This window comes from Culex pipiens, chromosome 3 (genome assembly GCF_016801865.2).
Source record: "Culex pipiens pallens isolate TS chromosome 3, TS_CPP_V2, whole genome shotgun sequence".
NCBI lineage: Eukaryota > Metazoa > Arthropoda > Insecta > Diptera > Culicidae > Culex > Culex pipiens.
Genome location: NC_068939.1, coordinates 62,875,868 through 62,901,499, shown reverse-complemented (window position 1 = coordinate 62,901,499; position 25,632 = coordinate 62,875,868). Strand labels below are relative to the sequence as shown.

Sequence of the window (25,632 nt, the reverse complement as noted above, 5' to 3'; positions counted from 1 at the left end):
CATGGACTTTCATAATTTGCAAAATGCATAATTTGCGAAATTTTGAGTGCATTATCCACTGCCGTAAACTAAGGTGACTTTGATAGCCCGATAGATAGATAGATAGATCATTTAAAATTCGCATCGTTTGATACCAATTTTGCAAATTATGAAAATTTAAGTACCTACTTCCGAAAAATAACTGATTGCAAATTGTAAACAATTTGAAGATTCGAAACAATAAAACTTACTTCATTTTCATGAAAATATATTCTTGAGCGTCGGTAATCCGTTTTTTTTAATTTTATTTTTTGTATTTTTTTAATCCGGCTGAAACTTTTCTGGTGCCTTCGGTATGCCCAAAGAAGCCATTTTGCATCATTAGTTTGTCCATATAATTTTCCATACAAATTTGGCAGCTGTTCATTCAAAAATGATGCATGAAAATTCAAAAATATGTATCTTTTGAAGGAATTTTTTGATCAAAGATGTAGGTTTGGCGTAATTTTAAATATTTGGCCCTTTTGAAATGTTAGTTGAAAAATGAAACTATTGTTTTCGAAAAGATTGGAAAATTTCACGAATGTTTCACATTTTAACTTTAAAAATCGGAGCAACTTAGGGTCGTATTGACAAAGTTTAAAAAAGCAATATATAAAGATTTTTCTCAGCTCAATTTCCGTAATCGTGCATTTTGTTCATGGATGTGAGAACCACGAAGGAATTTATTCATGAGTATGATGCATATGCACTTTAAACGTGAATATATTCCTTCGTGGTTCTCAAATTCATGTATAAAATTCACGATTTCAGGAATTGATTTTTTCCGTGTATTTTTTTTTCAGGGTAGGCAAACATGGGCATGAATTTAAAAAAAATGAAAACGGCGACTTTTTTCTAAAACTTTTTGATTGCAAATTCGATTTCACATCGAAAAATGAAGTTGAAATTTGTTTGCGACCGATATTTCGATTCTTTGAAAAAATCGGTATTGATTCAAAATTTCATAAGTCGGTCAAAGTTTTTTTGCACATTCTGAATAATTCTGAATAGTTGGCATTTGATGTCTCATAAAACATATAAAAAATAGTGTTTTTTTTTGCAAATCAAGTTTTAGTGACAAAAAGTAAAATTACACAGCTAAAAAAGTAGTAATCCAGCTGCGTGTAAAAGGCCTGAGTGTAAAATAAATTTTGCATTATTTTATGAAATTCTGTGTAATATTACACCCTGAAATATGTAGCCCATTAGTGTGAGAAACCTACTTGACCGAAATGTCAAGCTTATAATATACGTTTATCCTTCCTTTTCTTCATCGGTCTGATGGCCAAGCAGGCTAAGGCGCAGGTCCTTGCTAATGGTGCTGGGTTTAAATCCCGTCGGTTGCACGGTTTACGAAAATTGTCAAATGACCGAAATCTCACAGAATTGCTCCTTAGTGAACGCATTGGAAATTTAACTGGATATGGTTCAAAAATTGAATTTTAGAAAGATTTTGAAAATGAGTTATCGTTTTTTTTCAACCCGGTTTTTTATGAAAGACATTTGCAGGATTTCCTAAATAAAGATTGCTAAATTATTCATGGAGAAGCAGAAACCTTCCATTCAAAAATCTTGCTGCCCTTAATTTGGCAGAGAGCAAAAACAAGCTTGCCTTCCCCTTCGCGGAAATCAACCGGATTAATGGAAATTTCCATTTCCATTATCTGTTACGTCCAATTTGCAACAAGAAGAAAAAAAGAATAAAAAGTAAAGCATCCATCCATTTCATCAAATATTAAACGTCCTCCGCCCACTCTCGACTCTCTCTCTCGCTTACCTTGCCCTGCATGATGAGCCGGATGGTGAGGGTGACCGCCGGGTCGTCGGACAGGTTGATTTCGGTGAGCTTAGCCTTAGCTTCCTCCATTGCTGCTACCGCTGCCAGTGCTGCCACCGCCGCCGACTCTGGAGTGACTATGGTCGCCGCTGCCGCTGATTGATGCTGAAGAGCCAGTTTTTTTCCTGTTTATTTTTCCTTTTGGGTTGTTTTTTTTTTATGCTGGCGTTTTCCGCGCGGGCACACTTGGCGGAGGGGGGAGAGGACAAAAATGCACGCGCGCGCTCAAACTTGATTAATTAAAAATTTAGAAAATGCTTTTCCTGCTCCGGCTATTGCTCTTTCGACACGAAGAAAAACGACCGAATTTTCCCCGCCAACACACGACCGCACGTAAGCACACTTTTCCTTTTATTCTTTTCGCTATTCGCTTTTCCGAACTCCTTCCTTTTTTGAAGAACACGCACTTTTTTTCTTCTTCTTCCCTCTAAAACGAGCACTTTTAAACCTTTTGGATGTGTAAGTGTGTGTGAGTGTGTGTTTTCAGGTTGTACTTTTATTGTTGAAGTTGCTGATGTAGTTGTTGTTTGTTGTTGCTATTGTTGTTGGCAGCACACACACTCGCTTTTCTCTCTTTCTCACGCCGGAGGATTAAGTAAATTAAAACGCCTTTTCTGTTTGTTGGTAAGAAACGCCAAGGAAAGAATTGAACCTTCTCGAAAGGGACCTGCCGGGAGGAGAAGGAAGAAAAGAATGAACGATGAGATTGGGGGAAGGGATTTTTGTTGTTGTTTGGGCTGCCAGTTCAATACCCGCTGACCGGCAGCGAAGTTATAAGAATTATTATTGGGAATTAGTCCCGAGCTTAAGGTGGCGTTAGTAGCGCTGCTTAAATGATCCATTTAAAAAAAGCAGAGAAAAAATGTTCGTTAGCTTTTGTTAGCTTTTCGATTTGAGCTATTAACAATCAAACTTTTGTCATTCATGCCCTGGATTTTGCTCTGAAAAACAAATTTCAAATAAAATTCTAGATGAATTATTTTGGCATATTTTTCTACTCAGTGATCTAACAGATGTAATTTTTAAAATTGGAACTAGATTTTAAAAATTATAAAATCAAAAGGTTCTTCGATTTGATGAATCCTACTGGAGAAATCGGCAAAATCGGCCAATTTTGTGCATTTTTATTTTTAGTATTTTTTTTGTCATTTAGCTTCTTCCATACAAGCCTCCATACAATTTTGGCAGCTTTCAATTCAAAAATGGAACGTAAAAAAACGAAAAGTGGTACGTTATTGTTCATAAAAATGTGTATCATTTGAAAGAATTTTATGGTCAAATTGGTGTCATCGGTAAAGTTTTTTTTTCAATAGAAGTATTCCAAAAAGAAAACTATTATTCTACTTTTTATTGTAAAATCGAATTTGCACTCGTAAAATATTTTACAGAAATTATGATTAAGTGCACCATTTTTAGATATGGAGAATGTTTGATTTCAACCAAAAATTTGCATTTTTTTGCTTTTTTTAAGTGCACATGAGAGACCACATTATTTTTTTTTTAAACTTCAGAAATTTTAATAATATTCCGTCTCAAAAACCATAATAGATAATATAATTATTGACTATTTTGATATCTCCATTGCGCAATCATGTACAATCGATTTCCCAGGAAAATTTGTGTGAAAAACTGACTTTTGACGATTTTTTTTCCAGCCTCCTTTTGCGTGGCAGGCCTAATTTGCAATTTGTATCCTCTTTCGCCCACTTTACAGTGATCAAAAAGGTCTTAAATAGAAGCTAGATATGGGTTAACACCCCGTAGATGTGTCGCCCTGTCTTCCAACCATGTCAAAATTTCTTGCAATAAGTAGGTTAACAACTTTTCCTATGACACCAACGCTTTAATAGGTCACCAGTAGAAGTTAGGGCATGGTTGACACCCTGTAGATGCGTCACCCTGCAAGTCGAAATTTTCAAATATAAGCCACATTCATATACAACAACTTTTCCTAAGACACCATGTTGCTAGGTTGCTTCCTTATTTCGTTAAAAAATAAGATTTCGAAATGTTTACCAAAGTACTGGCAGTGTTGGCAAGAATAGTAGTTTATGCAACAAGTTGCAACAAGAGGATTTTTTCAGCACGAGTCGTACATTTATCCAACGAGGTTTACCGAGTTGGATAAATACGAAGAGTGCTGAAAAAATCAAGTTTTGCAACGAGTTCCATACATCATTTTTTGCAATTCCAAAAAACACACACTGAGTGAAATTTTATGTCAAATTTTCATGTATTTTGTCAATAAATCGTTTAAATCAAAAAAATGTTGAAAAGTGTTACTTTTCGAAACAAGTGCATAAATATACAAATATAATTTTTGCAATTCCGTCGTGAAGCTACTCACTTTTCCTGTCATTCTTGAACGACGAAATAGCCTACTTTTCTGTACCAAAAATAACAGAATCGAATAGCAACACTTTTCAAAATAAATGCTGAAAAGTTCTACTTTTCAGCACTAAAATGGGTGCTGAAAAGTTGAACTTTTCAGCACTTGTTTCGAAAAGTAACACTTTTCCAACATTTTTTTGATTTAAACGATTTATTGTCAAAATACATGAAAATTTGACTTAAAATTTCACTCAGTGTGTTTTTTTGGAATTGCAAAAAATGTTGTATGAAACTCGTTGCAAAACTTGATTTTTTCAGCACTCTTCGTATTTATCCAACTCGGTGAACCTCGTTGGATAAATGTACGACTCGTGCTGAAAAAATTCTCTTTTTGCAACTTGTTGCATAAACCAGGCCTGCAAAATGTTTCCAAACCTGCGTACACATGAAGCAAACCAAAATGTCAGTTCACTGCTAGCATCTGACTGTAAGCCTACTGTGTCCGTTCAACCACTGCCGCCTGACTCGTGCCGGTCGGCTGCTGGAGAATGAGAGACGTGAAAAAATGAGCTACACTCACTCAATTCGTGTCGTATGACTGACTCGTAAAATCCTCTCTAAACACTATTTTGACTATTTTTAAACAATTGAGTGGTTCTAGACTGTGCAGAACACTTAAAACAACCAAAACTTATATTCAAAATTACATTTCCACGCATAAATACCAACTTTTTGTGTAAAAATTTGTTTCTTTATGTGTGTGCGTGCAACGTTGAATGAGCGTTGGTCGACTACTGCCTCGCATTGCAGCTGCTCAGTGAGCTAGGGCACTCACGACTGAGTCGGGTTTGTTTATGTCACGGTTTTGCGGTTCAGTGAATGGATCTGAAAAAATCATGTAAGCGTCTTCGATTTTCGCGTCAGGACCCCTGACATTTTCAGCTCTGGCATAAACTACTATTTCTGCACTTATTTTGCAAAGTCTCTTTTAAAAACTCTGTATCTTTTTCCAGAAGCAAGATAGGACCATACTTTCTTCGGGAAAGTTTAAGAGGACATTCAGGACTGTACTTCTACGGTGTTAGTTTTTAAATTGAGTGAAAAATGAAAGTCATAAAAAATAAAATGTATAAAAGAGGGTTTTCCCATACAAATTTGAATCGCTTTGCGGAAAGCTGGGTCAAACCCAATCGCTCCCAAATTTTGGGGGGTTTTTTGGGGCCCAAATGGGACTGGAAAATGACTGTTCTGATTGAATTAGTCCATTTTAAAATTTTCCCATACAACTTCGAGCCACCCTAATATATATAGCTATTTCTGAGTTCGATTCAACAAATGTTCTTTTGATCTGCTAATACATTAAGTTGAAAGTTTAACTTGTAAAAATCCCAATATTTGTAATTGATCACGACCACTAAGTTGGGGAGCCTAAAGTTTACCTGTGAAAATAGCAGCAAAAGCCAGAAATTGAAAATTAAGCTATCTAAAATAAGTAAACTTTTCTTCTTCGATGTTGTTTCCTAATTGCCTCCAGCATTTGAATTTAAGAGAAATCGACGAAATAAAAAAATATTGGTCAGTTTTTTTTTTTATATTTCGCTTGAAATCCTTGCTCATGTTTCATGTTAACATTCCAACACCTCCTCAAAAAAGTTGGAACAGTAACTTCAACTCGCTGGTTCTTGGACATAACTAGAACAATCGGGACATTTTTTTTGTTGAGTAAATTGTAAATATGCCTAAATGATCCTAGAACTTTGCAGAACTCGATTTGATCAAATCTGTAATTTTTGCGATCAAAAATATCGTTCCAAATTTGATGTTTTGGAATCATAGTCCTCGTGAAAATTGCAATTTTTGAGCGTGAAAAACCAGAATTCTGGGAAAATTGCTCAGTAGTAAGGAAAACAATCAAATATTTCCAAGCTCTGCCAGTCCTTCCGTAACTCAGGTGTGCACCAATGGCCGGAACGTGTTACCAAACTACACACTACACTCTTAGGTCGAGTGCCAAGATTACGGGTCCTTAGAGCTAATCTCAAGTCAGTACACACAAACTCCTAATCGTAGCCAGAAGAAGAAGAAGAAGGAAGCATCCGACCACCGCCGAGATCGAACCCCGTGGAATCAATTAGGTCGATGTGACCGGAATAGCAAAATCCCAGAATCCTGGAAGCGTTCCGAAGTTCGTAGGTGCGGCTGTGTGTGTGTGTGTGCGGAGTGATGTTGTATCCTTGGCTCCAGTTCCAGCAGCTGCCGTGAGTGGGGCGTTACGCTTTGCCGTGTTGGCTCCCAGGAGAGAAGGGAGGAGTCCAGATATCAATTGCCTGTAAGTGGAGAAGAAAAACAAACAGTTAGTAATGCGGTGATGTGTGTCTGTGTGAGACAAGGGTGTTTGTTGTTGTTTGCTACTTGAGGAGCGTGCGCGAGTGTGAGTGGGGTTGGATGGCAAATTGATGGTACGACGAGCGAAAATGATATTATTTGATGAGGTAAAGTGATATTTGCTGTTTGATCAGGGAGATTATTACTGGTAATCTAATTTGGGGGTTGGCGTTGGGAAGTATGGAGGATTGCGGTCTTCGCTACTGAGACTCCGGTAGCGGAGGGGCAACTTTATCAAATTAGGAAAAAGGTCGATGGGGTTTTAATAAGCATGATGGAGGCGATAAGATGCACGTATGGATTACCTTGGCGGTTAAGGTGATTTGAAGCATCTTTAAAGATTGTGGGTTCGAGACTTTAAATCGAGAAATTTATTGAAATTTCCAAACAAACTTGCATGTTCTTCAGCTTTTTGCAGCCGAACCCCCAGGCAGATAACCGACTGATATGACAAAGCCAGAAAATGGATTCTGGTATACAACAGACTTGCTGTTCTGCTGTTGACCTGTTAGGACGTTATCAGTTTGTTCGATTTACAGACTGTGATTGATTGTGAAAAAATGGAAGACTTCGTAAACATACTTTTTGATTTTTTTTAAATTTATATTATTTATATTGAAACTAGAATGAGTTTCTAGCGAACTAGAAAAGTCACACAAAAAGTCTCAACCAGTTGCGTATCGTATCGCTTCAGGTCGATTCCCAGAATTACGCAATCCCACGTTCGCGTGCATCCATCGAGCTTGATACACCTGACGCGTTACGTTCCTGCTTCTGAGATCCCGCAGTGCAGTCCCAGTCCCCCTCCCGTTCTTGGTTCGAATCTGGTTAATACCGTTACATGAACTTGGCGCGTTTCTTGCCGCGGAGAGTTTCGCAAATCGTCGTCGTTTTTGCGGATGAGAGGAAAGCAAGAGAGGAAGCAAAAAAAAATTTATCATCGTTTCGTCGATACACTAACTGACGAATGCTTGCTGGATGCTGCCAAAGTAGTCAACTTGATGGATCCAACTATTGCTTCGCCAGTGACTGCCGAGTTGGAGGTAGAACTCCGGAGTTCTCCAGGCAATCTGTGTTGCGGTGGAAAAAGAAGCTTAGCGATAAGCTCTTTTGCGCGGTGGTTGGCAACACTGAAGGAAATGTTCAAACTATCATGAATTTGTGTTCATGGCAGCGTGAATAATGGTTATCACAAATTGAATAACTGTTTGTACTAATTGCCATCTATCAATTTTGATTGATCTTCTTCGTGTCGCCATGAATTACCACAATTGCGTTACGTTTTTACAACATTCACGATCACGTTCACGGTGACGCTTAATATCCAGTTAAGCGACTTCCAAACTACACTTCTTTCCGTGCCATTCCCATTCCTAGTTCGGAGCTCTCGCTACAGGCTGGAAACTGGAACACCGTTTCAAACGTGGGGTCTGCCTTGTTTTGTTGGCACCGGTTCCGCAAGGTGTCGTCCGCAAATCTACACACGAACGGAAGCGACACACTTAGCTGCGCCAATCAGAGATCGATACATTGAACGTGCCCTAATGAGTGCATCTCGCCCTGGTCGAGCGCGCTGCGAAATTTACATAGAATAACATGTAATTTTTTGAAACTTTGATTTTCACATTTTTTTACAAGAACGTAACGCAGAATTTTAATGACGTGTTAAAATTCACGACATTTTTTTTCACAGTGCACACGCCCAGGTGGACCGGCAAGCGTAATCAGCGTAATGTGTTTCCCGCGGTCTCTGGGACTGTTGAGAAAAAAGTAGGGCTGCGGCGTGATTCCATGTGATTCCAAGTGCGAACTGATCGAATCCAGAGCGAGTTCAAAGTGGGATTTGCTAAATGTGGTGTGTGTGTGGAGAAACTGTTTCAGCACGTTCAAAAGCAGAGTTGATGCTTTGATTATTTTGGTAACGTTGATTTTCCGAGATGCAGCAGATTAATTCACCTTGGTAACTATGATCACTAAGATAACTTAGGTATCCTTGGTAGCAGAGTTTTTCTTATTTTTTTTTAATTGTAACTGTAATTTTATTTAAACGATATCCTGTTAGTTTACACTGTATATATGGAGTTTTTTAAAAGGTCCAATAAATTAAATTTCCAGTTTTTCCATTTTCTTGTTTGGTTACAGAGTTTAATTTGGTTGAAAATTTTGAGTTGGTAGCCATTGGTAGCTTAGTTTAACTTGACTCATTTCTGCGGTTACTTAGATCACTTTGGTAGCTTAAATATCTCTTGCGTAATCATATTTTTGGTAACTTAATTTTCCATAACTTACTAAATCTTTGTTGCAGAAATGACCTGTTTTTGTAACGCAGTTTCCTTTGGTTGGGCATTTCGTTAGCTTAGTTTACCTTGGTAACTGAGTAAACTGAGTTCAGTTTGACCACTGATTCAGCTGTTTTTTCGAGATTTTACATTTTTGACTGTGTTGTTCGTGGTAACGCAGTTAACCTTGGTAACTGAGTTCTTCTTACAAAATTAGAGAAGATTATCTCCTTTTTGACTTAAACTTTCGTGTCCAAAGATGTGTTCGATGTTCGGTTACCAATTACTCAGTTTTCGTTGCGATTTTTTCCTGGTAACTAAGTTCACCTTGGTAACCAAATTCACCTTTTAAAAACTAAGTAAACCATTATAAAAAAAATCTACCATTGATAGCCGACTTTAGTCGAGTTTGCTTTCGTATTAAATTTTATGTTGAAACCATGGCAATCGAGTTGTGTTTTTAACTGAGAACTCTGTTGGTAACCTTGTTTAGTGATGTCCCTATTTTTTTCTTGCCTCTTCTCAGCTGCAGGTCTCCTTGGTAACTTAGTTGGTAACCTAAGATTGGTAACCAATTTGAGTTATTTGTCAACTTTAAACGAGTTTGAAAGTCATTGTTGGTAACTAAGTTTATTTTGCGTAAATAGTTGTTTTTGGTAACTGAAATCAATATATTCAGAGACTAACCATTTTTTTTTTGTAGCATAGGTATTTTCAATAACTGAACCTTAATTACCTTGCATAGTGAGCATTTTAATAGCAGAATTCTCATTGGTAATCGATTTCTACATGATAACTTAGTTCAAATTGGTAAGTTAGAAATCGTTGGTAACCAAGCGTATACTGATTTTAGAAATCGTTGGTTACCAAGCTAATACTGATTTTTTTTTTGTCCCAGGTTATTGCGATAACTTGGTAACTAAACCAGAATAAAGAGTTATCCTTTGTGTTACTGAGCTTAAATTAGCTTGAAATTCATCGTTTATAACTGAGTTTATTTCGAATAGAAAGTTATATTTGGTAACTGAAATCGTACAGTTCAATGGATATACTTCCGTAACTAAATTTTGATTGGTAGCTAAGGTATTTTTGATGACTGTAGTAGCCGGGACCGTGGTGTAGGGGTAAGCGTGATTGCCTCTCACACAGTCGGCCTGGGTTCGATCCCAGAAGGTCACGATGGCAAATTTTGAGACGAGATTTGTCTGATCACGCCCTCCGTTCTCGCAATCGAGAACGCCAAGGCAATGCTGCAGAGCGAATAATTTGATTTGATTTTTTTTTAGTCTTCTTAGTCCCCCTTGATAAGTGACCATTTTGGTAAATATATTCTTCTTGCTAACTGACTAACTAACTGAAGAGTAGTCAGTAGCTTTGGTCTACGATTACTTGGGAAACGGTCTCAGCCCTGAAAAGGTCTTGAACTAGCCTAAAACCCCTTTATACTTAAGAAGAGTTAGTTTCAATTGGGGACTTTTTAAGTTAGTTTACATTGAAAAGTAAGAAATCGTTGGTAACCAAGCTCATCTTAATGAGATATCTGTAATGGTTGTTGTGTTAACTTGGTAACTGATCCATAACTTTGTAATCGCATTTCGCTTGTTGAATGAACTCATCTAAGTTACCAAGTTAATCTTGGTAGCTTTTTGGTATTTTTGGTGACTGAGATTAACTCTTGAAAACTAAGTTCTGCTTGGTAACTGGCCTTTTTTGAAACTAAATTTACAATGAGGTGTCACAAATCGTGGGTAACTAAGCTGATCATAATAACTTGTTTGTCACAGGTTATTAAGTTTAACGAGGCAACTTAGTTAAAAATAGTTGAAAATGTATTGTTGGTAGCCTTGGTAACTTTTTCATCATTGTCAAGGATGTGCTCTTCTTGGTAGCTGAGTTCACCGTGGCAGCATATTTCTTTTTGGTAACTTGTTCCATCTAGATAAGTTGGATGTCCTTATTAATCTAGTTCTCATTACTAAGTTTTTGTACTTGGTAACTATTTTCGTTTGAAATTTTATGTTGGTAACTGAGATCACCTTACTAATTGAATTCACCTGCGCAACCAAACTGATCTCAGGTACTCGAGGTCTGCAATTACTCTTTGGTAGCCAAGATCTTTCTGGTAACTGATTTTTTTCTGGTATCCGAGGTCAACTTGGTAACTGCGTTCGCCGTGGTAGGCGAATTTACCTTACCCCTGAGCAAATTCTCCGTCGAAGGGCTCAAGTTTACTGTTGGTCAAGCTGAACGATGTGTCGCACGGGATTACGTTCCGGCTGTGAATTTTTCTTCTCAGCTTAACTTTGGATGTTTTGGGGATCGATATCATTTCAGGGTAGTTGCATTTGTATTTGTCATTTTAAGTTTTTTTTAACATCAGATTTTCAAAAAAACAAACGGAAAGAACTACCTAAGTTCAGTTGCATCAGAATAACCAATGACTAAGCCCCAGTTCAACTGAGAGGATCTCAAAGATTACACTGCGACTTACCATCCTACGGGTGGGAACTTTGACGAAGCAGACCAAAATATCCCGTGGACGAGAATCAATTTTTACGCTTGGATTATTTCTTCGTTTTGGGACGTTTTTTCCGCTATCGGCTACCGGCGTAACATGATAGGATTTATTTTCCCCCCTTCACTTCGATGTAACAAACTAGAACATGGAATTTCCCATGGATTGATATATTGGATGCGCTCTGCTTGCTATGCGGTACGAGTTTTTCGGGAATCCAATTTTCCACAAAATGTCCACCAAGTTCAAAACATTCCGTTGCAACTGTGTGTCACCTCTTGGCTTGTGCGAAATCGATAAATCATTTCTTCCAGAAGGGTTTTTTCTGATTGATTCCTGCGAGTACGAAGCGGTCCCCCTGCAAACGCTTTTAGCGCGCTGACGAGCAACGTCAAACCAAATTAATAAAATGTCACCTGCGGTGGTGTGACTACGACCTAGACGGACACATTCCGACAGGTGCACCAGATTTGATCTAGAGATTGTGCAGTAGTTTTGCGTACCAGGTATGATGAACGGTAGTGGTTCGGCAAAGGATTACGAGCTTGGAAATGACGACCTGGTACACAGAGTTGAAGAGAGGCGGATTTTAGATCTCATGAAAATGAGTAGAATTGATTTCAAAGGTTTTTTTTTGTTTTGCACAGGCGTTACGCTTTTTATTTCGTCGATTTCTGTAATACCATACAACATTTTTGCAAGCTTCGAAAAGCGTTATGTAGATCTGAACAAAACCTACAAATTGCTTTAAAAAGATTGCAAGAATGTTGTGTCATTCAAAGCAATCTACAAATTAAAAAAAAAAACGTAACGCACCGCGTAAAAACAGGTTTAACTGTACAATATTTTTGCAATATTTCAAATCGAAACGCAATTTGACGAAATCGACTTAATTCAAAACGTAACGCCTACGCGTTATGCGAAATTCAAGTGTCAAATCATGTTCAGAGGTAAAAAATTAGGTGTTATAACCAAAAATCAAATGGAATTCAATACATAACAGTCTAACAAATGAAAATTCCTAGCTGAAAATCGACTCCACGCTGCCTTCTCAATTACAGAGCTTCCCTTCTGTTGAGTTTCAGCACCAAAAGTTGAAAATCTCTGCCCGAGGTGGGTTGCGAAGCCCTTCTCCGCTGGCAGGGCTCTTCAAATTTAGCCCGTAATTGCTGCTGGTGGGATGGCACCGGTTTTCTTTTTTTTTTATTTGTGTATGCGCCGCCACCCGCTAGACAGACGTCACGGGAAAAACTTGTTTGGAAAATATGGCCGACCAAGGGAGGGAAAACTCGGTGGAAAAGCTAGGTTATTTATTCTGGAAAGCACGGAAAAAAATTGTGAAAAACTCTATCTATAACTCATAAATGGAATGAAATTTGTCCACGTACAGGCGTTACGTTTTGTTTTTCGTTTATTTTTCCTAAACGTCGCTATTCTTTGCGTTTCTGTTCAAGTAAATGTTCAAATCTATCTTTAAGAAAAGTTGAAAAGCTTCAAATATACCCATGGTTTTTAGAAGATTAACAGTCAGTAAATTTTGAACATTATACAATGCTCAGGCGTTACGTTTCATATATCATCGCTTTCTTCAAATCATCAACATATTTTTAAGCTACAGACTGTCTCCAACATATTTCAAAAATACTGAGTAAATTAGGAGAAATCAACTAAATATAAACCGTAACGCCTGTCAGGATTCACGATATCATGAATTTGACAAATTTAATTTTTTCTCAGTGCTCCCAACCCACCGGTTGGTGTCGTGGCTGGTGACGACGATGATGATGCTAGACTCTCTTTTTTTCTACTTCAAAAAAAAAAAAAAAAGAAACGGGAACATTCGCTACTTGGACTAGGTATTCCACAAGCACGGGGGAACGGTATATAAAATCCGTAATAAAAGATGACGATGACGGATGTGTGATGGCTGCAGCCAGTGGCACACATTCAAACAGTCGTGCACGTGCACGGCTCCTGTCAAGGGGAAAAAAGAAGTGAGAAAAGCCAAGGGGAAAATCCGGAAGAGAGATGCGCTGGTGGTCACTTTTTTTTCCTCTCTACTTCTTGTGAAATACTCTGGCTGTAGCTAGCGTAGCTCCTGGTGGGATTCCGGGATGAGTTATGTGCCTTTAAATGACTGAAGAATTACTGGCGCGGTATCCTTTTGGAGGGGGGGGAACGGGAAGAGTAGAATGGGCACAAGTTAGTTAGCTAATATCGTAATTCAGGATTTACAGGTTGATGGAGGGAAGTTGCATGGAATTTTACATTATGCAAAAATGTTGAAATTTTGGGGATCTTTGAAAATTTAAGAAAAATGAGATTGAGAACCAAAACAAGCTCAATAAAAAAACTAACGTCTGGTTGAAAATTCAAATGATGCAATGTAAATATTTTTAAGTAGTTTCACCTTAATTATAAACTAGAACATTTTACTTCAACTCTATGATTGTGCAATATTACCTGAATTCAGGTTTACATCGAAAAAGTGGACACATTTTTTAATGTTTAGTTATTTTTTTTCTGACTGTTCTTAAATGTTAATATATTATGATTTTATACCCCGTAGTTTATAGTTAACATTGTCAACTGACGAAAGATATGGTGGTGTTCTGGGAAAGTATAAAAAAATCAGCGAAAGTATGTTTCGTTAATTTAATGATTTTGACTTTCGTAAATTTATGCTTGCTTTCCCGGAAAATCATAAACAAATATGAATAAGGAGCAATTCCATGTCAAATAGTGAATCGGTTGTACCCGACCCTCTCCGATTTCATTGAAACTTTGTAGACATGTTATCCTAGGCATATATAAGCCATTTTTGTGTGTATGGCGCCAGTAACACTCGATGATGACATTTTAGAAGGGCGTACGTGTTTTCAATATTTTTGTATTTCGTAATTTAAATATTACTGTATCTCGAAGCCGTTGCATCGTATCAAAAAGTGGTCAAAGACAAACTTGTAGGGAATTTGAAGGGCTTTCCGAAAAAAATACACTGAAAGAAAAAAACACTCCACTTTTATGAGATTTTTTGATTTTTAAGTTTAAAAGTTAAATTTGAAGGAGAGCCCACGATTTTTTTTCGCTCAAAATTTTTCTGGAAATAGCCAAAAAGACTCACGAAAAATGCAGGATGGAGCAAAAACTTCAAAAACATCTCACATAGACAGTTCAAAAGAGGAAAATTATTGAAGGTGGAATAATTTGCTGAAATAATATTACATAATTATCTATGTAATTTTACTTTAATTCACGCGGAAAAGATAAAAATGCACAAAAGAGGTCATATTACACATTTTTTTCTGACACACTATTTGTCAACATTCCCAGATATAATATCACCATGATTTCTCCCATCCACCCCGGGATTCGAACTGACGACCAACTGCCTACCAGCGACTCCACCGAGACAGGACCCAGGGAGACGACTCCTACACCTGGATTGAGCTAACGACCTAACCCTCTAGGTTAGACCGGGGCCAACATTTACTTCTCCGTCCGACGGAAGGCGTGGCCAGACAAATCTCGTCTCGGAAAATGCCACCGGGACCGTCTGGGATCGAGCCCAAGCCGATTGGATGAGAGGCAACCACGCTTACCCCTACACCACGGTTCCCGGTATAATACTAAGACTGGTAAACTGGTAAATTATTGCCCAATGCATTGTTTTAGGATGACACATTTAATTAACTAAGTACCGTAAACCGGGGTGACTTTGATAGGATTTTGATTTGTTTTTGGAATATTTTCCAACAGGTAAGATTTTTCTCAAGATTATTATTTTTAAAACATGTGCCGGGGTAGGCCACACAAAGTCCATGCACTATTTGGAAAATAGTTTTTTCAATAGAAAAAATTGAATTAGAAAAAAAAAATTACGTTAAAAATTCTTAGGTAAAATTCCGGGGTGACTTTGATAGTCATAGTTTTTGTTGTTAAAAACATATTTAAGATGTTCAAACTTTATTTGTTCGGTAAATGTACCATCACTGATGTTGCTGATATTTTGTTAAGAAAAAAAATTAATGTTTATATTTAGTTAACTAAGTTTATATGCTTCGCAATAAAATAAATATAAATTTTAGTTAAAATCGTTAAAAATTCAGAATTTTGCTTGAAATTTGTTAAAACTAGTTTTGTTTATAAAATTATCGATTTATATTGCATTTTATACTGAATTCGAAGCGAATCTCAAGTTTTCACATTTTACATGAAATTTATTCAACTGAAATTGCCTATAAATTTGGAGATTTTTTTAATTGTGTTTCAAAAACACATTTTCGTGATTACTTACAAACTTATTTAACCTTTTCAAGTGAAAAATTGTTCAAAGAATCCGAAAATGCATTCCGTTTTCCGATTCAAAATCAGGTTCATTGAGAAAATCAATACACTTTGAGAAGTTTAAAATAATGGCTTTCATCAACATTTTCTTAACTATAGTAAAACTTCTCTACCACGGTCAGTATGATTCTAAACCATTCCGTACGTATTTTAATTGTGCTCTTCATTTTGCGGAAAAATCACAAACCTATCAAAGTAACCCCGTTTTACGGTATACAAAATAATAGTTGAATTTTAGTGATAAACAACTTCCAACGATCAAAATGTCTTAAAGTTTACCAAAAACAAAATAAAAAATAGGAAAAGTTTAAGACTTATTTGCGTTGTTTTATTTGCCATTGTTTTTTAAATACATTTACCGAAAAAAACCAAAATTGCTTGAATTTCATTGAAATAAAGTTGTTCAAAAATGTTTCTTATTGAAAGCATTTTTAAAATATTTTTTTTTTTAGGATATTTACGCAAGGTTATTTGAGCCAGTACGATTCAAGTTATAACTTATTTTGCGATAATTATAACCAACCGGTTTTAGCCAATATTCAAACCAAAATTATGTAAAAATATGTTTTATATAAAAAAAAATAAGATTCATTCAATAACATATAATTGTTAAAGTTTTTGTCTTCGAACATAATTTATATCAAGTGTTTAGTCTCAGAATTGTATTATTTCACAGAAAAAAAAAACTAATGCTATCAATTTAAGTACCACATTTTGTTCACCAATGAGTTTTCACTCACAAAAAAACATGAAATAAATGCAATTCATAACAAGTTCTTTTAAATATTTAAAGTTAGCTACACAGCTAAAAAAGAAGTAATTCAGCTGCGTGTAAAAGGCCTTGGTGTAAAATAAATTTTGCATTTTCTTATGCAATTTTATGTGATTTTACACCCTGAAATATGTAGCCCATAAGTATGGAAAATCTACTTGACCGAAATGTCAAGCCCATATATGCGTTTATCGTTTCAGCTTATCATTGGTCTGATGGCCGAGTGGGCTAAGGCGCCAGCCCTTACTGTTGGTGCTGGGTTTGAATCCCATCGGATGCAACTTTTTTTATGTTTGCAAAAATTGTACATGTTGTGTGTAATATTAAGTGTTTATTTTGACGAAGCTGATGTGTATGCTTTTGCATGCGATTTTACCATCGGATTATTTGCTGTGTATGTTAACCTCCTACAACCTAACCCCGCCTTTAGACAGGCTTTGATCTGAAAAATAGCCAAAAATCCATTTTCCACCAATTTTTGATCTTTAACATGCATTGGAAAGAAGAGCTCTTAAAGTTCTAGAAAATTTTAGGTTTGGAAGTTTTACTTGTTCAAAAAAATATTTTTTTGGGTCAACTTTGACTGTGTTTCTACTAGCATTTCCTGTATTTAAAGTAAAAATAAGTATGCAGTAATTTTTGTAGTGTCCCAGACTATGCCTCTACGCATTTTTTAAAAATTTAAATGATAATGCTGCTATTTTGTAGCAGAAAATGTGAAAAACAAGTAAACATCTGAAAAATGACTGTAAAAACATGAAATAATTAGATAGGCAAAATATAATGCTATGAGGTGATAGAATAGGAAAACATACCATCAAAAACAAACATAAACCAAACAAGAAAAATACAAATTAAAATACTGAAAATAAAACAAGAAAAACAAAAAACAAGAGAAGTGAAGTTTTTCGTAGAACAAAAGTTGCTCAAAATGACCTTCTTTCGAATCTTCGAAAAAAAAATTGGGCAGCAAAAGGGTTAATAATTAAATAAACAATTCCATAAAAAATGTTCAGTAACAACTCCAATTAAAATAAGGTAGGGTTTCTTTTATTCTCACACTTTTATAGAATACGAATCAAACAGTAGCAGGAAACCCAACATTTTCAAAATTGTGAAAAAACAGAAGTACTAATTAGACAGCAAAGAGAGTAGCAATCCAGCTGCGTGTAAAACTTCTGGGTGATAAAAAGTTTTGCATTAAAAAAAATTGATAAAAAAATGCAATTTTTAATGAAAATGTATGTAATATTACACCTAGAAATATGTAACATATCAGTATTGGAAACATACTTGACCGAAATGTCAAGTTCATAAAGGTGTTTCTCCTATCCACTTTTTGTCGGTCTGATAGCCGAGCGGGCTAAGGCGTCAGTCTTCTCTATTTGTGACGGATTTGAATCTCGACGTGATTTTTTTGTGTGTGTGTAGAAAAACATTACATGCAGTACGTAATGCTGAGTGTTTTTTTTTTTCTCACATAGAATTTTACAATCGGATTTTTGTCTGTGAAGTCCCTCCAATATGACGTTTTGCTAGAGACCTCGTTACCGTCAGATGATCCACTTCCAGCCCTCCCCTCGAAAAACAACCGCGCTCGTTATCAATTTGGACAAAAGCTTCCAGGCAAAACCCCTTCGTTAGATTATTCCCAAATCCTGTTTTCAATGACCTAATAACCTTCTCCTCGAAAAGAAAGAAAGAGCAAGAGGGTCCATTCCAAATTGGCTAAGCATATCAAAAGCCAATCCATTCAGCTTCGATCCAACACAAGGAAGGAACCGGGTAATCTGGCGTTCCTCGAAGGAAAAAGCTCAACTCGAAAAGCATCATCAAATCCTCGTCAAGTTTTCCCCGACCAAAAGGATCACCTTTCCCGAAAGAGTATAATATTCTATATTTCACCCTAATGATATTGATTACTTTGTTCTTGCTTCGGCTTCTTCTTCCTTTTCCTTCTGAGTTGGCAAACCCAATCACAAAGTTCCTCATCTTTTGTTTACTATTTTTATAGTCCCGCTCCTCTCGTGCTTTTGCTCTCGTGATGCCCGTTTGATACGCAATTAATCGATACAAGACCAAGCAGGTTTGCGACTGGGGGCTTCTGCGTATGTGTTTGTGCAACAACCCCAGCAACAACGCTCGAAAATAGTTTTAGGGTGGTCTTACAAAAAATATTGATAGCCATTATTTTTTTCCGTAAGAAAACTTTTTCAGTTTAAAATTTTGATAATTTATTTTAGGCTTTTCACGTTTTGAAAGATTCAACGATCACCCTAAAGTTCACCTCGTGGGAAAAGAAGCAAAAATCGACAACCCAAAACAGAAACATCAACAACAACAACACAAGACAGAGAACAAGAGATTCGGTCAGCAAAACGATTACAAATTGCTGATTTTGGCGCTCGTGTGGTTGTTGGTGGATTGCCCGATCGGTTTCCGTTTGTTTGTTTGTTTGTTTATATTTCTTTGTTAGGTGATGTGAGTACTCTCGGAAATTGGTTGTCTGCGGCAGCCGCCGAGCATCAATTATCCCAAAATAACAACAACAAACACACCGCTGAGGATCTTTTCAAACGATTGATGGTGCAAGTGAACTTTCGATTTTCAGGTGACTGTCATGAAGATGACAGCAAATGTCACGCAAAGTGATTCTTTATTATTTTTATAAACTCTTATCTAAAATAAAACATGTGTATTCCGGGGGGATCTAACACGTGTTTCTTCAATTCACGTCAAAAGTACCGATAAAAAAAGAGGTGAAAATAAAAAGATAACAAAAAAAATCAAAGAACGAATTTCTCACGATATCGTGCAGGAGACTGGAAATGTGCTTATCTCTGCGGCTAACATTTGTCCAACCAAACACAATGATCCGGGGCGCAACCGGAATTATGAACAGAAGCGCGCGCGTGCGTATGTGTGTGGAAAGGCATCAAAGCTGATATCGCATACTAACTCACACACAAGCAACTGAAATCGCTTCTTCACTCGTTCGTTTTTCGAAAGGATGCAATCATAATGAGAACACACATTCATAGCACGACGACGCAGAAGAAAGGGGCAAAAAGTTGATAAGTTTGAGAGCAGTGACAGATGGGAGGAATGTAAAAAATAAGCAGTGGTGCCAGAGCAAAATTTAAATGTTTCAATAGTAAAAATTGCATTTTTAAATTTTTTCTTCAAAGAAAAAATGAGATCAAAGCTTTTACGATTATACCATCCCTATTAAGAATATCAAGTTCATCGAACGGAATTGCCCAAAACACTGCTGAAAAAATTGCAAAAATGTCACAAATCGAACCCATTACCATCCGCATACAAGGCGAAATCCGTAACCTCACGGCCACGGTAGCTCGGCATTTTATTAGAAATGAATGCTATAAATAACTAAATGAAGTGAAAATATTTATCATTGCTACACATAAAACATTGTATATAGTTTTTTTTTGCGTTTTAAGCTTCTTTTAATTTTGTTTAACATATAAAATCAAAGGGCAAGAAATTTTTTTAAACTCCAAACCTGGAAAAAAAAAAGTGCATCTATATCAAAAAAGTATAAAATGCATTTTCCTGCATTTGTAATCATTTTTAGCACGTTTGGGCATGATTTTTTTATATTAGCGAACATTCCATGTACTACGAGAATTTTATTGGCTTATTTTTGTGAAAATAAATATTTTATTGACATGTTGAAATCAAGGCTTGCAATTGCAAATATTAAAAGTCATTTATAGTTTTCAAAATTTCAATTTGGTTCACACAAGATTTGTTTTTTTTTATTTAAAAAGATCAGCTCGCAAAATTTGATATGATTTGCTCTTGAAAACTGCAAATTCTAGTGCTGCCAAATGATTAAGTAATCCCCCTTATTGACACATTCGAAAAACCCACAAACTCGGAACACTGCTGTGACAATTTGTCAATAGCATGCCAAATACATTGTTTCTGTTGACGCTACTATTTTAAAGACCTTTATTTGGTCATTTTCTTGATATTTCACTAGTAAAAGTATTTCTTTTGAACAAAAAACTGAATTTCACGACATTTTTACCCCCAGCAGCCTCCAAATTTCCTGTTCCATAATTGTGGAATATTTATATGCATCCCACAATTGTGAAACACCTGAATTTAACTGATATTTTAACAAAAAAAAGTTATCAGACCATTTATAAAACATAACTAAGCTTGATTTTAATTGGTTCCAGCGTTTGAAGCAAACATTTTGTAAAAAACATGTACTCCTGAAGAGAACCAAAGTTTGTTTACAATCTTAAGAAAAAAGGTGTTCCGAATTTGTGGATTTCGAATGTCAATGTTTTTCTTTAAAAACTTGATAATATAAGTTAAAATTTACAGTCTGTCGAAAGATCACATGAAATTCTCTTTCACAAGGTTAAAGCAAACAATTATGTTCAATTATCGATTTCTAACATTTTATCAACATTGACCAAAATGTAAACTGTTCCGAATATGTGAGATGACAGAAATACAAAATCAAATGAAAAAAATATTTCTGTTTGTTTAACCTAAGATTGTCAATGATATTTTAGCATTTTACACAATTCGTGAAATTGTGAGTTTTTGAATTATGGTCGACATGGAAATTGCATTGGCAACTTGCGTGAAAAATCACTCAACCTTCTTTATATAACCTTTTCAAAAATATAAAATAATGCAAGGAAAAAAATCAAATTGAATTCAAACGACAACTTTCGTTTCGTTTTCGTTTTACGGAGCAAGGTGGGGGACGCGGCCTCAAGTCAGTCCAAGTCCGGTTTCTTGTGGAAAAAAGGGTAGTGGCCGAACTAGTATTGCATACCAAATGAACACCACCGGAAGATATAGGGGATCGGGAGGGGGAAGGTGAAAGAAAATTAGTGTAGGTGTGAGTAGTAAGAACTTGGATGACATGAGCAGTTACGTTAATCTAACTTCTTACTAAAACTGAATAAAGGAACTATGAAATTATGATTTAATCTAAAACTAATTTGAGATTTATACAAAGGGAACCTATGATGTATTTCAAATTTAAAGGAAATCAAATAAATTTACTGGAAGATGAAAGATGAAAACTAACTTGTCAATGGCATTTTTCTGGGCTTCGTCCTGTCGCGTCCGTCAGTAGTCTTGTCGTACATTGCAACTAACTTTAATTTAACTGATCATTTATGTCCAATTATTCATTTCAGAAAACTAACTAACTTGAATCAACAACCTCAACTAAACTGTCTGAAAGTAACTTGAATCTCAAATCCCCGAAATTTTAATTACAAAACCAAACATCCCTTTACCTATTTGTTAAACCTGTCTTGCTGCTTCCAATAACAATAAACATTAATGAAACGTTCATATTTTACAATTTGAACACTCGTTGTTAATACGACTATTTCGTGCCTTCCATTTCATTAGGGCACACAAGCTTATGTAAACTATCATTTGAGTGAAAGAGACACAATCCTGTTCACACCTGTGTGTCCTTTTGAAATGTTAGGCTCTGTTTGATCGTCAAAACTCCAGTAGATCCTCGATTCGCAACAATGGTCGATACAACCACAATCCGAAACCCGTTAGTTCAACAGATTAACGAATTTTGTCCGATATCGTTTCATTATTGATTGATCGAGACTCTATGGATTTTATGACAATTCAGAATGGTTAGTGTACCACTTGAATTGAAATCAGGGATTCTGATAGCATTACTAAACTGGCTTACACATAACTGGAGTCTGGAAGTATTAAACAACCTAGAAGAGTTACAAAAAAACTAACTATTCATCCCTAATATCAAACGGTTTTAAACCTGTTCCTAACAGATTTCACGAACAAGAATATTGAGACTCAAATAAAAAATTTCAATATCTTGCAATTTTACATATTATAAAAGGTGTGATTTCTATCAACACAAGTATATAAATATAAAATAAATGTGTGAAATATATCAACATCGGAAACCATCTTTGCAAATAGCCCTGAAACGACGGCAACGTGTGGCTCCATCTCCAGGGAATTCAAACGACAACTTTGAAAAAAAAAAAAATCCTTTTTGCTAAAATGAACAAAGCTTTTCCATCACATTGGTGACTTTGCAAGGATGCAGTTATCTACTGATCGTGGAAACTTGTTACTTTTTATTTTCCTTAGATCTAGCTCCTATAAGCTAGAAGGATATTTAATACTGACTACATAATGATTATATTAAATACGCCTTTTTTTTTATTATTATTTTGAAAGTGATGTGGATGATTCGTTTTCTCCTGATTAAGTTTCCAACTTAATTTCTTGACATTTTAAAAATGTCTTGCACTACGATCAGAAGATTTAAGTGAAATATTTTTTTCCCTTAAATTATACAAACAGAAGTGCATATTTTAAAGCATTGGCAAACATTAAAAATAATATTGGCTTTTTTTTTAATATTAGATTAGGCTAGTACAAACGTCATATCAAATTTCTGTCTCGTATCTGATCGTGGTCAAGTGGTAGCAAAAAGAAAAAAAAAATCAAGCCCTGTTTTCAAAATGTTGAAGCAAAAATTATCACACAAGTTCTGTACATAGGAAAAAATATTTTTTTCAAAAATCCTTAAATTTTTAATAAAAACAGAAGTTTAATTATGTTTAAAAATATTTTCAGTGATGCAAAAACTTGAAACAAAATTCGCATTTGACTTAATACCTTTTTATAATACAGTCCAGACATCCGATAATCCGAAGGCCTTGGAAAAATTTCGCAACGGATAATCGAATCACGAACAATTCGTTTTCTTTTATTTTTGATTGTTGAGCTTAGGTCTTAGCCTACCCGATAGTAATTTAGGCTGCGATGAAATATTAAATAATATGCACATTTTAATTTATTAGGCAATGAACCATTCAAAATTCAAAGAAAGAAAATAAAAAATACAAGAAAAAATAATTTTTGTTCATGATTCGATTATCCTAAGTCCCATACAAACCTTCGGATAATTGAGGCTTAAGGTAATCGAGTTTGGACTATTCTGTGAATACAGAGAGACGAGTTGTTCGTTTTAATTTCCCCAAACCACATACTTCAAAAAACATTTTTTAAATTATTTTTGAATTCCCAACAACTAAGTAAAATTTTGCCAAAACTAGAAATTTTGAAGGCACAAACAACTTACAAAAAAATCCCAGCTCAAAGTTTTCCGAAACAAGAAACTTTCTGGCTTCAGTGCCATATACCTTCTCGGTGATTCTATCGCAAAACACAACACACCACTTCCTCCAAGCTCCTCCACATAATAGAACGCAGTCAAAATTGCATACACTTTGTAAGGAGTGACGAAGAGAAGACCAAAAATATAAGAAGTCCCCGCACACAGTCACTGAACACACTAAACACTACGTTTGGGCAATATTCTTCAATGCTTTTTTGTTATTCAATGTTCTTCTTTTCCTTCGCTTCGGCAACCCGATACGGGGAGCAACCCCGTGGACGAAAACCTCGAGGAGGACTTAGCCCCCAGCACAAGAAGCCATAGATAAACAACCCAAACCTGCTGACACATTCGACTAAACGTCAAACATTCCTCCGCCGCGCGATGGACGCGCCGATAATGTAATAATCGACCAGAAAGGTAGTAAGGAGGAACCGCCGAGCAGGGCTTCTAAAATCAATAAAATACTGCGACAGTTTTGTGTGCGAGCTGTTCTCCCAAAGGAACGGGAACCTACATCTGGCCACACGCGAGCCGTTCATCGCGCGATAAATCGCGACAACCGAAATCGCGTTTTTCCTCGTTGAGTTATTAAAGAAACGCGCGACACAAGAGGAAAAAAAAGTGGGAGCAAAAAAAATCACGAGCAAAATCTAAGACCACCGGGATTCGAACCGGGGACGGGGACGGGGTCGCCGGAAGGGGGGGACGCGCACGTAAAAATGCGACGGCCATTACGAATACACGGCGCTCGTAAAAAAAAAAATCACGCAAGAGAGGGAACCAGGAGCAGCAGCTGCCGGGAGGAACCGGCTTTGGCGTTTTTTGATTGATTCTTGGCACAAGGAACTGTCAAAAACTTACCCAATTTTGACGGCGCGGTGCGGCACGGCGACGCTGGGAGCGACGAGGGGTCAGTCTGGTTCTGCGAGGTGGGGAAAATCCAAGTGGAGATCTGCGGCACACAGAATCCGGAACAGAAATCTCGACCATACACACGCACATACACACACGATATCCGGAACGCAACCCAGGGGATGCTCTGGCTCTTCTTCTTCCTCTTTGGAGGCCACTATTTTTTAAACAAGATTTTTTTAAAGCCCTCGCCACTCGTCTATTTTTCCGGCCAATCAGGCCCAGAATCCGTAGCCCCACGAGAGCAAAATCTGTCAAGATGACACGGAATATCGCGGAACGACCCCCCTCTTTGGAACAGACGCGTAATTTTCAGATAAATCCACAATAAACACACAATAAAAATCAAGCAAAAGAAATTTCCTTACACTAACTATTCCAGGACTGTGTACGTTCGCACGGTAAATCTTCCCGAAAACCACGACGGATGAGGTGAGAATTTACACTGTAACTTGGTTATTATTACACTAGTGTATTATTATTGGTTTTGGTGGAGAGAAAATTCGTGGGAAAGCGTGTAGCTCAAAACAAAGATAATACAAAACTAGACGGGCAGGAAAGACAGCAGCCACAGTGAACGCGATGGCGATGGCGAAAACGTCGCTAGTGTGTCGCCCTTGCACGCACACACCCGCAGACCAGGCCGGCGCGATCAAAACACACAAATACCACCAACAAAAAAATCCCCAACACAGAACATCGTCAACCAAAAGGGTTTGCGGATTCTTGATGGTTTATACAAGCGCCGCACACACATCCAAAACCATTTTCGCAAAACGCGGCTTCACCGCCTCGCAGTAGGCCGCCTCACGTACACAGCCACGTGCTTACGCAGACACAGACGGGCGCGCGTGAGTAAGCTGTGAATGGCACCAACACATGCGCACGCACTCCACTGCGCGTCTCGTGTGGTGGTGTGGAATGGCAAAGAGAACAGTAAAAGCTAGGCCAAAGCGAGACCAGAAAACAAGTTTGACAGCTCCGCAAGGTTCGGGTTTGGGTTCGGTTCGTCGTGGTGATGAAAGATGGGAACAGGCACACACGGTACGG

At 36.8% G+C, this 25,632-nt stretch overlaps 1 protein-coding gene across 2 annotated transcripts in view; it reads right to left on the bottom strand.

Annotated features, from left to right (window-relative positions):
- LOC120424318 (poly(rC)-binding protein 3) overlaps positions 1–25,184 on the bottom strand; it is a 335,864-nt gene extending 310,680 nt beyond the window's left edge. The window contains exons 1-2 of one of the 2 annotated variants that reach the window (XM_052709564.1): positions 24,951–25,184; positions 1,799–2,525 (exon numbers count right to left, since the gene is read on the bottom strand). In XM_052709564.1, the coding sequence (XP_052565524.1) occupies positions 1,799–1,888 (90 nt within the window). In that variant the 5' untranslated portion in view covers positions 1,889–2,525; positions 24,951–25,184. The remainder of the gene's footprint in view (positions 1–1,798; positions 2,526–24,950) is intronic. The other variant, XM_052709550.1, reaches the window with a different exon arrangement.
- Positions 25,185–25,632: the final 448 nt, after the last annotated feature.